A 17,813-nucleotide genomic window follows, 5' to 3' on the forward strand; every position below is an offset into this window, starting at 1 on the left:
GGTATCTATTGAGGGTCTTTAGGTAGAACCTCTGGAGAGTATCTCTGACTGCTGGTTCACAACTACAACCCCTTTCAGCCTGAAGCCAGAGCGGTCATTGCCCACGGTTTCCTCAAAGCAGTTCACTCATGGTTTCCTCATGGCAGTTAGGGTTACTTCTTTAGAGGGGGTAATGTTGTAGACAGCTGAATTAGATAGAAATATTATAGGCAGTCAGACAGGGTCAGGCCCTCAAGAAGACAATATGGAAGACAAGGTGACTTTGCAACTTTGGAAGAGACAGACACTCCCTGCTGTGGGTGGGCCAGACCTCAAGACAAAAGAGAAAACAAATACAGATACATACTTCCCTAGGGAGGGCATCAGGGATTGATATTCTAAATAGGTATCAATCACCTTGAAAGAGCCCAAATGAGTCACTAACCCAACCCTCAACAGAAAGAGACCCTGTCCTATATTCATGCTTGCTTGTGTGACTTGCTTCCTCATTTGATACTGGATTTAATCAATTTTACCTGAGCAATGGTGCTTGTAATCTCATTGGCTGACCATAGTTTTGTCCCACTTGAGGCCACCTATGCAAGTTCCCATGTTCTCTACCTGCCTCACCACTGGTTTTACTCTATAAAAGTCCCTGGAAGAGACAGCTTCCTGGGGGACTACCCACTTAGAGGCCCCCTTCTGTCCCTCTCTTGGACAGAAACTTTCTTTCCCCCAATATATTCTGCTCATAACCTCCATTTGTTCCTAAAATTCATTCTTCGGTTTTAGAGAACACGAACTTGTCCCAGGTACTTTTCAGGTCAGGAGTTTCATTTTTACCCTATATCATTTGGAGGTCATCCACCCAAGATCAGTTTTTCCCCTATGTCACTAGTAGGTGTCCTGATGTATAGCTCATTTGTAGAGCATGTACTTAACATGTGCAAGGTTCTGGGTTTTGATCCCTAGCAAGCACACACACGCATTAGCAGGATAAGATTTACGTTCAGTTAGTACAATATCACATTTCTGCCACTACCATCCTGATATTTGTAAGATACATCCACCTAAAGAATATCATATAAAATTTGAAAACCCAGAAGAATTTTTCTAAAACAGCTACAAGCAACATGGTTTGAATCAGGAAGATCTTGGGGCTAATTTTAGCAAAGTGATCTAGGGCAAAGTACTTCACTTATCTATCCTCTAAAGTCAAACCAGTTAGTGTGTATATACCCACGAGGGCACCTGTTATATAACTTGAAGGCATCATATTGGATAATTTCTGCAAAACACTCAATGCCTAAGACCTAGTGCTAGCATTTTTAAAAATCTACTATTGTCATTCTTAATTTAGATTAACAGTTCAGTCATAGAGCACTTGCAGGAGGTTCTTGAGTTAGAACCCTAGCACCTCAAAAAAAAGTTTAGAGATTAAGAGCAGAATCTGGGCCAGATAATTTCAATTCAAATATAAGTGACCCTAGACTGGTTACTTAACATCTAATGAGCCACACAAATTAAGATCAAGTCAATTAACATATGTAAAGGGCTCAGAACAATAACTGGAGCTGGATGTGGTAGCACATACCTGTAATCCCAGCATCCTGGATGCTGAAGCAGGAGAATCCTGGGAGTTCAAGGTCATAGTTAGTGAGTTCAAAGTCATAGTGAGTTTAAAGTCAGACTGAACTACATAGTATGACCCTGTCTTACCCACCTCCCCCAAAAGGAACCAAGCATTATTGTCATTGATAACATATGGATAATTTAGGGGAAGGAAAAATTTTAAAAGGGAACTGGGAGCCACGGAGATAACTCAGCAGTGTAAGTGCCTGCCTAGGGGAGCATAAGGACCCTATCCTGGCATGCCCATACCAGCCCCACCCCGGGGCATGCCCAGGTGGCCACCCTGAGTGTGATGGCAGCATGCCTATAATCCCAGCATGGGGGAGGCTGAAACAAGAGGATCACTGTGAGTCTGAGCTGCATAGTCAGACTCTGTACCAAATACAGTAAACAAAAAGGGGGAACTGGAACTTGCAAACTAAAAAACTAACATCAGCTGGTTCTAGCAATATCTAATTCCCAACATACTGGGGCAGGTATCATAAATTCAAAGTTAAAAGCATCTACCTAACTTCCTCAGCTAATGAATAAAAATAATAGTCACTGGTATTACTGTACCTGTTAGTTGTATATGTTCTGGAGAGACCTAGGTCTGAGTTACAACACTTCCTTTCTCAAACTTATCGCCTGCTCTGCATGCTGGCTATGAACCCAGGTCCTTGGCAAGCTAGGCACGCACTCCACAGCCTCTCCTCCTCCTGTTTTTTGTTGTTTTGTTTTCTTGGTATTGGAAATCAAGTTGGGGACCTCACCTTCTCCAGTCAGGCACTAGGCCCCTGCCCCTAAGCTATATTCCAGGACCCCTCCACCTCTTGCCCTCTCTACCTCTTAATAGCTGTATGATCTAGGGTTAAGTCTGTTTGTCTCTTTGAGGTTTCAACAGTCCTTATTCTATACAACGGTAATGATCATTGCACTGTTAGAGATTGTTTTGAAAACTAATTAGGATCACATATGTAGGCAATGATCGTTATTATTACCATTCTCAGTCAGGGATCATGCAAGGGTTGGCTGTGTATTCACATAAACTATCTTACTATCTCTTCACTGACACCAATAGGCAGTGCTTCAGATGTATCTAAGGAAACAGGAGCCCAGAGAGGCCACACAGCTAATAAAACAGCCAAGCAAGTGGGAGTCCTCGTCAGATTTCATTAAGTACACTACCCTTTACAATAAGTCACAATGCCTTATATTAAACAGAATGTTTTCCTTGTTTGGGCTCAAGTGACTATTTTACTCATTCAGCAAAGCATTACTGAAATCTTCCTAGCCTGGCTAGAGGACTCATGCCTGCAGCCTCAGTTTCTCACAAGGTTGAAGTAGGTCAGCTTGAGCTCATGAGTTTGAGACCAGTCTGTACAACAATAATGGGACCCCATCCCATATCAAAAAACTAAAATATAAACAAGAAGAAAACTTCCTACTTGCCCCACACTGTGCTAATGTGCTGAATTTACAAATGGTGACTCCTATCCTTGAAAAGTTTGTTTAGGGGATGTCCTTGTAGCTTAGTGGTAGTGCACTTGCTTAGAGTGAACAAGGCCTTGGGTTCCTAGCACAGCAAAAAAAAATGTATTTGTTAAAGCCAAAGAGCTAATCCATAGGTAACCAGGCACCTGCTAAATGGACAATGACAATGACCATAATAAAGCAGGCTAAGGTATTTAACTGAGGAGACAGTATGAGGGGGGCACTGGCTCTTTTAGCAAGGAAGAGGCAGGGGCACCTTTTCTCATTCAAGGAAAACAAAATCAGTGAGGACAGAAGTAAAGCATGTCCCAGAAAGGACCTGATTCGCTTTTTAAAAAACTCTCCGCAGCAAAGTGCAAGGAATCCAGGCTCAAGCATATCTGAATTCAAGACCTGCTATGTCGGGGTGATGGGAAAATACCCTGTCTTTTGATTAGTTTCTTCGCCTGCAACGTAGGCATGGTTACGGCTACCGAGGTGGTTGCGAGCATCCAAAGGGACAACGCGAATTCCCACAAATATGAATTATAACATCTGCAGAACTAAATGGAAAACCCAGTCCCCCACGTGCCCTCCCGCGCGGCCGTTTTCGTTGCGCAAGCCCCTGCGTGGGGTGCCCCACCATTCCCTAACTTCCAGGGAAAGGCCGCTGCCACCGAAGCTCCCACGTCCTTTCTGCGCCTGGCCGCCGCCAGGCAGCCCACGGCCTCTCCCTTCCGCACGCTCGCCCGCGGCACATGTCAACCAAAGCGCCATTTCCACCGTCTCTGCCCACACGCAGCTCTCTACTCCAGAGCTGTCCCGAGGACAGGTCCACCCTGAACCCCGCCATTGCGTCCTCCATGCCACCCTCGTATGACGTAGGGCCAAACCCGGGAACCCGTGACCGCTCCGGTCCTCTGGGGTTCCCCGGTCCACAGCGGCCAGAGCGAACCCCACGCTTCAGGGCCCGGGCGCCGCCTTGCCGCGCAGACCGGCCAGGGCTGGGCTAGGCTGGGCTAGGCGCCAAACTGCTCACCACAACGCTGGGGCTGATAGCCGCCATAACGGAGCGGGCTGGCGAACGAGCTGTTGGCAATCTGAGGAGAAGGAAACTGGTGGAGGGCAGAGGAGCCGGCTGAGGCGACAGCGCTCGCGCCGCCTTACTTAGGAGAGCACGCCCCGCCCCCTCCCGCCCTCGCACCGCCCCTGCCCCGCCCCCTCCGGCGTGCGCGCCCTCAGGATTGCTTCTGTGGGCCGCGGAGTACCGGCTTCGCCGGCGGTTTTGGGCATTTTCTTCCGGGAGGAGTGGAGGCTTCCTCAGCGTCTGTCCATTTACCTCCGTCCCCAGTTCGGCAGGCTCTCAAATTACCAAGCCCACCTCCACCTGCTGTTTTCCTGGGGTCCTAAAGTAGGAGCCCGTTGTTCAGGTTCCAGTCACCTTGTGACTATGGGAGCCAGCCATCTCCTTCTCAGGACCTTGCACTACTTTGTTGTTGTGAGGATTGAGCCCTGGAGCTCTAGAGGCAGCCAGATCAGGGTGGAAATCCGAGAGAAGCAGATACAATCAATGGCAACTATTGCTATTAGTGACCTTTATTTTTGCCTTCCCAAATTCCATGTGAGCTTGGGCCAAAAGTCTGCTGCTCCACTCCTTCCTCTCAAACAGCTGTTTCTAGCGACACACTGCTCACGTTCTCATCTGTAGGGCGCCAGCACCCACCACAGTGCCCCCGCCCCAATGGAGTCAGCCGCTCCCAATTTCTAAGAGTTCTGGGGGATAGGTGGGAGATTCAGGTCTGGTGGTTGCATCCTACGAACTTCAGTCTCTCCCAGATATGTACTGTGATGCATGTTTGTGGTTCCAGCTGCTTGGGAGGCTGAGACATAAGGTTCATTTGAAACCAGCAGGTCTGGGCCAGGCTGGGCAACAGTTCAAAAAATAAAACCTAATAAAAAATGAAAGTGGCAGGGCCAGCCACATAGCTCAACGAATTAAAGCACCTGCTTAGGCAGACGCAGGGACCAGGATTCGATCCCTGGTGTGTGCGGGCTGAGACAGCCATTGAGACCGGGCGTGGTGGCACGCACCTGTAATCCCAGTGCTTGGGAGGATGAAAACCAAAGGATCACTATGAGTCCCAGCTATGTAGGGAGACCCTGTACACCCTTGTCCTAAATACACACACAAAAAAAAGAAAGAAAAAGAAAGTGATTTTTGGTGTGAAAGGTTAGCGTAAGGATTGTAAAGAACGATTTATGTAAAGCACTGGCAACGGTACTTGCTACACAGTAGGTGCTCAAGAAACACTAGCTATTGGGCCGGGGAGATGGCTCAGTGGAATAAGCGCTTCCCTGGCAAGCGCTTGGACCTGAGTTCAATCCCCGGTTCCACCAAAAAAAAAAAAAGAAACACTAGCTATTATAATTTCAATGTGTACGAATGTGTGAACTCCATACTTCCCTAGTTTTTATGCCTTTTTTGCCATGGAGTGGCAAGAGGATATAATGGACAAGGTACATGTGGGTTTTAGATATATGAATCCAATGTCATGTGCTTCATAGTTTTGCTTTCAATGGTTCTTTACTATTTATCCCTCTGCCTCTAAAACTTCTTCCCCATTTTCCTCTTGATGGACATTTGGGCAGCTTCTATGGAGGTTTGCTCTGTAATGAACACTTTAAACATATGTTTTAGTAAATATATGGATGTATTTCAATTTAGAATATACATTGAAGTTCATAGTAGCATATTTTCATTGGTTAGCCTCTTTTTTTTTGGCAGAACCGGGGATTGAACTCACACCCTTGCACTTGTCAGGCAAGTGCTTATTCTACTGAGCCATCTCCCTGGCCCCTGCTTAGCCTCTTTAACAAACATTGTATTCTATCTGGAAGTTCATTCTGAAAACTTCAGATTATATATGTAGTTCCTGACATTTGTTTATAAATGAGGAACCCAACAATCCAGAATCCTTCCTGCTTGCTTCTGAGCTGCCTTTCCTTTCTTTACATCTTGTAGAATTAGATAGTCACGTATCATGATAGCAGATTCAACATAACCAGTAATAATTAGGAGACTGGCAACTACAGTGACTGTAACCAAATGATTTGTACTGACAAATAACCAGAACTATTGCTACAGCATTGTCATTTTGTGTGACAACTTGGAGTTTTTATTTATTATGTTTAAATTGGAAAGCAGTCAACAGAGCACAATTTGCAAAATGTAATGCTTTTTATAGTAAGTGAAAATCTGGGTCATAAATGAAATATTTTACTGAAATCAGACATTACATTTAAAATTAAAATATATTCCTTAAAAAATTGTTTTCAAACTAAATGTGACATTAAGAAATGATTACTAACTCCTTCATAGTTCTACAGAAAATATTTTGCCACACTTTTAAAAAAATGATCTCCTCTGGGATTAGGGATCTAAATCAGTGGCAGAGTACTTGCCCAGCATGTGTAAGGCCCTAGGTTTGACACCCAGCAAAACTAAAAAAAAAAAAAACAAAAAGGATTTCTTTTCTCTATTCCTACTATCCCAGAACTGTTTCAACACAGTTATGAAGTATTTTTGCACCACCATCAATTTCAACTATGTTTCTACTTCACAAGTTTCTTGATTAAGAACCATGTTTTCACCATGCTTCTGTGCTCCTCCAAAATTGATACTCTCCTGAAAAAATAATCACCACAAAATACTCTAAATGCTGAATTTTAGAACTGAATTGACAACAAATAGCATTCTCAATAATGTCAGGGTTTGCTTTCACTAGAATAAATTTCTGTAGCATTAATGCCATGAATTGAGTAGAAAATTGAACTACTATTGGAACTAACTGATGTAATGATTAATTTTTTGTGTCAACTTCGCTAACCACTGATGTCTAAATAGTTGGTCAAACATTATTCTGAATGTTTCTGTGTAAATTGGATGAGATTAACATTTAAATCAGTGGGCTTTGAGTAAAGCAGATTATCCTCAAGAATGTGGGTGGGCCTCATCAACTGATAGCCTTAATAGAAAAAAGACTGACCTTTCCTGAGTTAGAAGAAACTCTGCCAGCCGGCTGTCCTTGGATTGGAAGTTGGACTCCTCCCTGTTTCCAGTCTGCCTGGCTACTCCATCCAACTTTGTACTCACCCAGACTCCACAACTGTGTAAGTTAAGCTTAAAATACTCCCATTTTCTTGCTTTCTCTCAAACTAGATATATCTATACATGTATATGTATTCATTCTGGTAGTTCTACTTGTATAGCAAGCAGACTATAGAACTTCACTAACAGAACGGACTTTCTAACCAGAACATGTAATGCTATCCATTTGTAAGTGTTATCACTTAACTATTTGTGAAGTTTGGCTGATTGAACTAAGCATTAAAAGTATTGCTCCATTTTTGACATGTGTAAGGAAGTTGGAAATGGAAAATGAGGAAATGAATTTTTGAGAGTCATTTGATATAAACAAAAATGATTCATAGAACAATAAGTAATTGTCCTCTCTGCACCAGCACCTCCTTACATCATCATCTTTAGACGTGGTCTTCCTTAAATAACTACAAATCTTGGAAGTAGATGCTGTTGTTTTTTCTTTTCTCAGAAAATTTATTTTTTTTCTGTGATCAATATAATCATGGTTCCCTGAGAATGGATAATAAATGTCAACAAATGTTTTATGCACATGACACATTCATCACTGACTTTCTTGAGAAAAAAGATTTGGTTAGTTTTTCATTAATTATGCACTTTAATTTATGAACTCATACAGTAAAGAGCTGACTGCAAAATTTAAAAAGTACTACCAAATAATGGGGCTTAGATTTGTACCATGTAATGACCAATCTAACCACTGAAACAAGGGCAGACTAACAGCTATATGTTCCATGGCAGGATCCTTCCAATTTTACTTCCTGAATACATTTACATGCATGTATATATTGACTTTCCTGCATTCAATGATCTACTGGCTGGTGGCGCCACAGCTTCCTTTATCTTGCAGGCTTTGGCTCATGTACAGTTGGCTGCTACAGCAGGTATTCAGCAAGGGACACAATGGACAATACTCTGCTCGTACTGGAATGAGTTATGAATTCCCAACCCTTGCAGTCTTGAGTGCCTCTGTTCTGCTATCAGTGAACATGCTTCACGCTGTCCTTGAGAGGAAGGTATTGTTATATTGTATTTGGAAACGATTAGGAGGAGGGAGAAGGGTTATCACTGCTTGTTTCTGTTTAATCCTGTGTTAAAGTGAGAACTTTGTCCTCTGTGTATCTCAAAAGCTAACAGATGAGACTAAAGCAGAAACTGAAATTTAACTTTGACTACATCCATCCTGACTTACTTCAATGGAACTATTATATCAATACTTAAAATTCATTCAAAAATGAAAATTGTGGGTCAGAATTGGACAAAATCTGGGGGGGGAATATAAATTGGGACTTTCCCAGGTGAAGTGGGCTGTGCAATCCTGAACACTGGTATAAGGCTGGGAGGGACGATGCTTCCCAGTGCTGCATGTGGCAGCAGCTTTTCAATTGCAGGATCCTAATTTCCGATTGCAGCTTGCTTCCTCTCCATTTCTTTCTGGCCACCCTAATTGTGCTATGGACTCCTGAAAACCTCCAACTCTATGGTCTACCACGATGCTCCTACCTTCCCTTACTTCCTGGTTCCATCCTGACGCCCTAATCTTAGATGTCCCTTGTATCCTCCCTAGTTTTGCTCTGTCAAGATGGCTAAGCCACACCTTGGATTAAATGCACAGCCTGTTTTGTTTACTAGGCTGTTGAATGTTGCTGGGGAAAATCCCACAATGATGGAGAATGGGATTTCTATTGTTTTGTGGTCTTCAATCTTAACTAAACCCTCAAAATCCTCCACCATCCATTATGAACTCTTGGTTGGCCTCCTCTCCTATTCCTCTCAGTAAAGTTCAGAACATTGGTCCTCATTCAGACTTCCCTATCAGTGTTCTACACATAGGTTCAACATATGCATTTGTGAAGATATTGGAGGACTCACATGGACCACGTCAGTTCCTTCCATCCATACCTATACTGCTTCTTTCTCCCTTTCCTCCAGGCACAAAGGTGAGGAGAGCTTCCTCTGGCCAGTGGGGTCTATGTCCTATACTTCACTGTCAAGTCTCCTTAGTCTCCATTATTTGGTCTTTGCCTGTCATGACCTTGACATTTTTGAAGGGCAATGGCCAGTTATTTGGTATGACTCCTCCCATTTTGAGATTGTCTGATACTACCAGTGATTACATTGATTTAATTTCCATTTGATGACACAAATACAACAGTAGAAATAATGTGTCATACTAGTGTTTCATACTGTGGTGTATATGTCTGTAAGGTGAAATATTTGTTGCTTGGGTCAAGGTTAATTGTCTGAGGGCCGGCCAAATAGCTCAGTGGATTAAAGCACCTGCAAGTAGGTGCAGGGGCCTGAGGTTTGTTCCCCCTAGCCTGCTGTGCCGGCCCTGACCCCAGGGCGTGCTGAGATGGTAACTGACAGGCAATTGAGACTGGGCGTGGTGGCGCACACCTGCAATCCCAGCTCTTGGGAGGTTGTAAACAGGGGGATCACTACAAGTCCAATCTAGTAGTGAGATCCTGAATACCCTGTAGACCCTTACTTAAAATACAAAAAAAGGGGGGGGTTAATAGTGTGAAAAGTAAAAAAGGAAGCTATGGCAACTGGGGGGGTCTAAGCCAAGGGTTATAAATCAAGTTTTTTGTCATTGTCCCCATGCAGGGGATAAAATCCAGGACCTGACACATCGAGGCAAATGGCTTCCTACTGAGCTGTATGCCCAGCCTTAGAAGCAGCGCCTTTTGGGCTGGGGAGATAGCTCTGTGGTCTTAGTGTCTGCCTGACAAACACAATATCCCAATTTGATCCCCAGTATTGCATGCCATGTTGCTTTGAAACCAGGCGTGGTGGTGCATACCTGTAATCCCAGTACTGGGGAGGGGGGTGAATAAGACAGAAGGCTCACTACAAGTCCAAGATGTGTAGCAAGTTCCTGTACCAAATGAATGAATGAATAAATAAATATTTTAACAGACCATTGGGGAATAAAAGAATCAGCTCCTTTTGATAATAGCTGAGTTTATGTTAATAATGACTTAGGTGGGGCCCCTCATAACCTCAGGATGGGGCGGGGTACCAGAAAGAACAAGACATTTGATCATTAGAGTTGGAGCTTGCTGCCCCACACACCAACTCTGGCAAGGGGGCAGATTAAGCACTATAAAAATTCTCCCACAGACAAATTTGATGAGCTTCTGGGGTGCTGAATACGTGGAGATGCTGTGAAGACAGTGTGCACAGAGATGGCATAAAAGCTCCACATTCTCTCCAAACCTTGCTCTATCCATTTCTCCCATCTGGCTGTGTATCTGCATCATTTTTAATATCCTTTATAATAATAAATGGTTCCCTGAATCTTTTGTTTTTTATGTTTGCAGTATGTAATGGTTGCATTCAGTCTAAGGAGTTGGTACATGTAGATAACAAATCTTAATTCTTTTTCATCCCCCTTTCTTCTCCTCCGTCCCCCTTCTTTCCATCTCTTGGTCTCGTTCCTGTTTGCAAAAAAGCTTTCGCTCTCTCTGTTTCCTATTATCTATCCTCTAGTTTGCTATTTTATTCATTTATACTTTGAGTTTCATGAGTGTGTGTGTGTGTGTGTGTGTGTGTGTGTGCGTGTGTTAAGGGATTGAGCTCAGGAGTACTCTACCACTGAGCTATACTTTCCATACCACACTCTTTAGTTCGTTTTTTGAAACAAGATCTTGGTAGGTTGCCCACACTGGCCTCAAACTCACAGTCCTCTTACCCCAATCTCTGCAAACCAGGAGTGGTGCCATATGCCTGTAATTACAGCAACTGGGAGGCTGATGCAGGAGGATCACTGAACTTGTAAGGTGAGCCTGGCAAATACTGAGCTCCAAGTCAGCCTGGACTACACAGGGGAACCCCACTTCAAAGGAAAAAAAAACCTTGAATAACCAGACAAAGAATAAACAACCAAACAACAGCAACAAAACCCTTTACCATCTTCTGTAGCTGAGATTAAAGGAGTGTGCCACTGTTCCCAGCCAGATGCGATTTTTGAGACAGGGTCCCACTATCTAGTTCAGGCTGGCCTCAAATTCATAGTGATCCTTTTGCCTCAGCATCCTGAGTGCTGGGATAGGTGTGTGTACTCACCCAGATGTGATTCTTGAGTTAAATATCCTGAAGGCCTCCCCAGGTTTACTCTTGTTCCTTGAGTTTACTGACCCTGAAAAACAGCCTCTGTTCTTAAACACTTAGGAGGTGTTTTCTAAGAACAAGGATATTCTTTGTTTTCCTTTGCAGTGCTGGGGACAGGACAAAGGTTCTGATGCATGCTAGGCAAGCACTCTAACCACAGAGCTATGTCATCAGCCAACGCATATCCTCTTACACAACTATGGGGGCAGTGACTATAGTTAGGACCTTAACATTTATACATTATCTAGTATTCAATCTATATTTATATTAACAAGAAGTTCCAAAAAAGGAAGAGCAATAAGGAATTTTTCCCCCTCAATTAAGAATCCAATAAAGAATTGAGCAGTACTTTTTGTGGTATTAGGAACTGAACCCAAGACCTTCATGATGAGCTATATCCCCAGTGCTCTTTTTATTTTCTGAGACAGGAACTTGCTAAATTGCCTAGTTTGGGCTTAAACTTGCAATCCTCCTGCCTCAGCCTCCCAGAGTGCTGGGATTACAGACGTATGACAGATACCATGCCTGGCTTCACGCATTCTTTATGTTCTTATGTCTCTTGCTTTTTTATTATTTTTAATTTTTTTCCTTTTTTAGAGACAGGGTTTTGCTTTGCAGTTTAGGCTGCCCTTAAACTCACTTTGTAGCCCAAGCTGACCTCAAACTCAGTGATTCCCCTGACTCAGTCTCCCAAGTGCTGGGATTATAGGCATGTGCCACAACACCCAGCCTTCTCACTTTTAAAAATTGGCTACTTTGGGCTGGGGAGATAGCTCAATAGAATAAGTACTTGCCTGGCAAGTGCAAGGTCCTGAGTTCAATCCCCAGTACCCCCCCACAAAAAAAGGCCACTTTAACCATTTGATAACCATTAGATATCAGCACTATTTGAAATAGCAAAATAGTAACAACAAAACCTGGCAACTATTTAACTGTCCAGTGATAAGGAAATAGCTAGCTCAACTATGATAAGTCCACAAAATTGACAATTATGCACCCATAAGAATGACACTGACCTGGGAAGACATGTCTAATTAAGTGAAAAAACATTACAATTTAGTAGGTAAAAGACCCTATTTGTGCTGTGCCAGCCACGCTCCCAGGGTGCACTAGGATGGTGATTGAAACAGCATGGTAGTGTGTGCCTGTAATTCCAGCTCTTGGGAGGCTGAAAACAAGAGAATCACTACTACACGACTACAAGTCTGATCTATGTAATTAGACCGTGTAGATCCTGTACTAAATACAAAAAAAGAACCTATTTGTAAGAATCATATGTGTAGCAATATATAAAGGTGTGACATACAATATAGTGAATTTTTTTTTTCGGTACCAGGGATCCAACTGTGGAACTTGTATTTGCCAAGCAAGCACTTAAGCCACTGAGCTATAACCCCGGCCCAGGTTAATGTTTAAATTAAAAAATTACAGTAAAAGACACACTGTCATTAATCCCAAGAGGTAGAACTTGCAAGGATGTGATTTTGTTTTGAGACAGGGTCTCACCATGTAGTAGTTTAGCCTCCTTTTGAGCTTACTATGTGGCCTAGGCTGGCCTCTATCTTGCAATGATCCTCTTGCCTCAGTGTCCCAAGTGCTGGCTGCAACTTTTTAAACCGAACTAACCACAGTGAAATAGGCTGGGCTTTCTGAACCTACAGTATTTGACAGAAGGCAGACACATGCTGGGATGTAGCTTCTAGAAGGAGCTCCTGCAGATAAAAGGTAGTACCATTTTTTCACCTGTCTGCTGCTCAACTGGATTTGTGGTTAGAATGTTCAATTCCCTAGCCTTTGATCCCACCCTTGATTACCTGGTGGTTTTCATAGGTTTTATAAGTAGGTGTGTTTTGTCTTTTGATTAGATGAAAATAACATGTATACATGTACATACAAGCATTCTGGGGGCTGGTGAGATGGCTTAGTGGTCTAAAGCACCTACTTAGAACAAGCTTAGCAAAGCACAGGGACCACGGTTCAATCCCCCAGCACCACATGCCAGCCAGCCCTGCCCCCTGGTGGGCTGAGCTGGTCACACACACACACACACACACACACACACACACACACAAATAAATAAATAAAATTAAAAAATAAGTAAATAAATTTAAAAAAAACCAAGCATTTTGTTTTCCCATTTCCCATGCACTTCAAGCTTTTGTCCTGTTCTATTTTCCTGAGTTGGTCAGTCAGCTCCATTACTCCTTGACATATAGGCCTCAACTTTTTTTTTTTTGTCTTTTTGAGACAGGGTCTTGCTATGCAGTTCAGGCTGGCCTTGAGCTCACTTTGTAGCCCAGCCTGGCCTCAAACTCAAAATGATACTCCTGCCTCAGCCTCCCAATTGTCTAGAATCCCAGGTGCCAGGAGCTTTTGATCTTTGTTCTCTCATCTAATGTGTTAATACCACTCTTGGGTCACTGGCAAAAGCAGACTATCGGAAGAATAAGTGACAGCTCTTGCACTGTTAAAGACAACATAAATAGAGTCCAAAATTAGCTTAAGAACAAGAAAGGCTCACTTGCTTTTGCAATCCCAGAGTAGTCCTGGAGAATTTCACTGGACAATCCGGGGCCGGCAAGATAGCTCAGTAGACTAAGTGCCTGCTTTGTCAAGTGAACAGAACAGGGTTTGATCCTGTCCCTCATGCTGCGCCAGCCCTGCCCCCGGGCTTACTGAGCTGAGACCCAGTCTGGGCGTGATGGCACACACCTGTAATGCCAGCACTGGGGAGGCTGGAAAGAGGAGGATCACTATGAGTCCTACGTGCTAGTGAGACCCTATACCAAATATGTAAATGGAGGGGAAAAAAAGTAGTACAAGTGGTTGGACAGAAGCAAGTACAGTGGGCCAAGGAACAAGTAACAAAATTACGAAAGTGGAGCTGTGAAGTGCACACTGTGCTTTAAGAAAATTAGATGAATGAATAAATGGAGTAAAAGGTATAATTGGAAACACAGGTAAAAGAGATAGTATTGGGCTGGTGAGATGGCTCAGTGGTCTAAAGCACCCACTTAGAACAAGCTAAGCTAAGCAAAGCACAGGGACCACGGTTCAATCCCCCAGCACCACATGCCAGCCAGCCCCGCCCCCTGGTGGGCTAAGCTGGCCACACACACACTAAATAAATAAATTAATTAATTAAAAAAAAAGAGAGATAGTATTGAGTGACCGGAGAGTCTCAAAATCTGTGTTCCTTTCTTGAATTCTCCTAAGTTTATGAGGGAAGTACTGTTTGGCTGCATTTTCTAAGTAACAGATGTGGAAGCTGTCAGTAAATACAATCAAGCACACATGGAATTTCAACCTAGGCTACCAATATCTGGAGTTATGTGCTTATGCTCATAAGAGATTCTAAGCACAGAGGGAAAGACAAGGACTGAAGAATGGCAGAAGCTGAGACTAACTACCAATTAAGTGTAGTAACGTAGGTCTGCATAGTTAGGCCTTTCTCTAGCAAGCCTATCTCCACAGATGTGAAGATGGGACAAATTACTCTAGGGATGAGGGTGACAAGGGGGTAGTAATGATGGTGGTGACATGACAGGCAAGCAAGGAACTAAGAGAATTGAGAGGTCAAGGCCACTGGTGTCAAGAGGTAAATTGTCATCACATCCAGAGTTTAAAGAAGGAAGACTAAGGCCAAGAACTGCCCAATAAAGAAAACAAAGGAATTAAAAGTCTGATGAACACGGGCAAGTTAAGAATCTTGGCAAAAATGTTTAAAAAAAGCAGAATCCCCATTAGCCTAACAGCAAGAAGGAAAGGATGGCTTCAAAGACAGACAGATGCTGAGGAACTTAGCAACAAATCAATGTGAAGACTGAAGCAGGCCAATTATTATCATATTGATCAATGATGTTGCTACCAAGCAGAAACTCAAGTGAGGACAATTTAGTTTATGACTCATGTTTTAGTAGCCACCACACTGAGTAGAAACTAGCATGAAATTTCAGTGAGTGACAGTCAGGTGACAGCTGTAGCAGTAGATTGTGGTGATGGGTGAGGGTATATGTGGCAAATACTGCAATATCAATGGCATGGTTTGGATGAGTGGCCCCCAAGGTCCACATGTTAAAGCACTATCTTCAGGGTAGTGTTATTGGGGTAGAGCCTACTGGGAGATCCCTAAGTCAATGGGGGCAAGCCCTTGAAGGTGATTATGGGAGCCTGGTCTCTTCCTCTTTGCTGCCTGGCTGGTAAGGTGAGCAGTTTCCAAAAGCACTGCCTCATCAGAGGCCTGAAGAGATGCATTACTTGCTCTCAGACTGGAACCTTCCACATTGTGAGCTAAAATAAGCCTTTTCCAAGTTTATATTTTAGGTACTGTTATAGTGATAGAAAGCTAACACAACCAGAACCACTTAGGGACAAGAGACAGAAAAGAAATGAACTTGAAGGGTTGAGAATTAAGGTAATGGTGTTACCAAGAGGGCATCAGAGGGGGAAAAAATGAAAAATGATGTGACTGCTTCAAGTTTTGTGTTGATCTTTGTAGGAAGTGGCCTTCAAACTGTTGCTTGCATTTCTGAGTTTTATGTGATAGCCAGTTCCAAAGACTATTGTAAAGACTGCCTACAGCCATCTTAGACTGCCTACAGCCGTCCTCTTCTACCCTGCCTCTTTCCCAGGGAGAAAGACAATCTGTCAGGCTTCTGCTTGCACAGCACATGTTTTCTTCAGTGCTCTGTTGCTGCATTTGAAGCACACTGGCTAGCTGCCTAAACCACTGGGGCATGTGAAAAGAGTAAAATGCCCAAGGAACATCTCTTCTAGGGCATGTGCAGAAAGAATGGTGTATTTGAGGACAATTCCAAAATTCTAGCTCTCTAATCTGTAAACTTTCAGAATTTTTTTGTGTTTGCTCTGTAAGAAAGCATATCCGAGACTAGGGTCCGAAGAATTATTGCTTCTTGGTAATAGTTGATCAATACTAAATATAGAACATAAGCCTATTGGGCTTACTGATCAGGAACACTTGAAAATAAGCCTTTGTGTTAAATTGTCCAGGCAACCTCTGAAATGAAAATGACAACAGTCTGCGTGATTGCTACAGTTCTAAATTACAAAAGGGGCCCCCTAATGAAGTCACTCTATTTTGTTGCCCACTCCCCCAAATTCTTATTTAAAAAGCCTATGAAGAATTAGTAGAAAGAAATATGATCAAAGGTTGGGTTACTGGTAAAATATTATGAATTATTTGTGTTATGCTATTATCTTTGACTTAAATATTTTTTCAGTGAAATAGTTTCCCTAATGTTATGAATACTAAATAGCACAATTTTTTTTTACAATTAGAAAAATCCAATTTTTATGTATAATGAGTCATCCCTGACCACAATTTATTCTTTATTTAGAAACTTCCCTGATGATGGACCAACATAATTGAGTATCCAACTTATTTTTAGCAATAATTTCTTTTCAGACATGCAGGCATATGTTGCTTGAAATCATTAAATGGAAAAAAAGGGTCATTTTCTAGCAAATAAGCCAAAAACAAAGTCATTTCCCTGGTTTTAATCTTAGACTTTATTCATAAAAAGCCAAAACAAGTAGTTTAAAAGAAAAAAAAAATTCAAAGAACTTTGTCTTGTTTCATAGAATTCACCAGGTTTTAGTCACAGATAAAACATCCTAGGAGTTCAGCAAAACAGTATACAACCCCTTCATGCATAGTGAAATGAGTGACATATGATAGAGAAGCAGATCAATCTGGTAACAGTAGACACTGGTGTTGGACCTGTTACTTTTCAAAACAAAAAGAAAGGGAAATAATTGATCAAATATTACAACTAATACACATGAAACAAACTTTATTTTGTCATTTTTTTTTCAACAAGAAAAAAGTAAGACTTTATTGTCACCATTGGGAGCACCTGGCTCCTCCCTTGTGTCTTACTAATCAGAACAATTAATTTGTAATCAAATGTTGAGTCACCTTTGAGCCAGTGTCCCTCATCCTAGCCCAGGTTCTATCTGAAGATACAGCATATTCCTTCAGAATTGTGGCTCTGTTGAGTTATGAATATCTGCATAAAAGCTGCTACATCCTGCCTTAGGCTCTGATGGGTAGGGAGAGTGGCAAGTTGAAGGAGGCTATAGGCAAAGTCCAATTAGTAGTTACTGGTGGGTAAAAATGGCCCAGGATGTTAATCACAGGGGAATCACAATGCTGGGAGTAAAACCTAGAGAGAGGATTGGGAGAGAGACCCATGGGACCAGACAGGCTAGCCCAAGTCAGGACCCCTGGAGACTGTGGTGAAGGGTAATCTTCAGGAGCTCAAACATCATAGAATAGCCAAACAAGCTGGTACCGAATGGAGAAGGTGAGGGCACTGCCCAGGATCTGTAGCAGCAGCAGGAGCACTGTGAGGTTCCTTTCATGTATGGGCCCAAGGATCTTTTTTTAAATTTTTTTTTATTTATTTGAGAGAGAGAGAAAGAGAGAGAGAGAGAGAGAGAGAGAGAGAGAGAG

At 42.7% G+C, this 17,813-nt stretch overlaps 2 protein-coding genes and 1 pseudogene across 3 annotated transcripts in view; all 3 read right to left on the reverse strand.

Annotated features, from left to right (window-relative positions):
* The window catches only part of Hprt1 (hypoxanthine phosphoribosyltransferase 1), a 49,446-nt gene extending 45,216 nt beyond the window's left edge, over positions 1–4,230 (reverse strand). Inside the window, exons 1-2 of one of the 2 annotated variants that reach the window (XM_023718882.1) lie at positions 4,103–4,230; positions 1,574–1,612 (exon numbers count right to left, since the gene is read on the reverse strand). In XM_023718882.1, coding sequence (XP_023574650.1) covers positions 1,574–1,612; positions 4,103–4,129 — 66 coding nt within the window. In that variant the 5' untranslated portion in view covers positions 4,130–4,230. The remainder of the gene's footprint in view (positions 1–1,573; positions 1,613–4,102) is intronic. The other variant, XM_012515419.2, reaches the window with a different exon arrangement.
* A 12,777-nt stretch (positions 4,231–17,007) lies between these two features.
* The window catches only part of Phf6 (PHD finger protein 6), a 72,261-nt gene continuing 71,455 nt past the window's right edge, over positions 17,008–17,813 (reverse strand). The window contains exon 11 of the mRNA XM_004634477.2: positions 17,008–17,078. The gene's annotated coding sequence lies outside the window, so the exon portion shown is untranslated. The remainder of the gene's footprint in view (positions 17,079–17,813) is intronic.
* The window catches only part of LOC101574790, a 1,234-nt pseudogene continuing 1,039 nt past the window's right edge, over positions 17,619–17,813 (reverse strand).

The sequence above is a fragment of the Octodon degus genome, unplaced genomic scaffold (genome assembly GCF_000260255.1).
Source record: "Octodon degus isolate 3935 unplaced genomic scaffold, OctDeg1.0 scaffold00063, whole genome shotgun sequence".
Lineage (NCBI taxonomy): Eukaryota > Metazoa > Chordata > Mammalia > Rodentia > Octodontidae > Octodon > Octodon degus.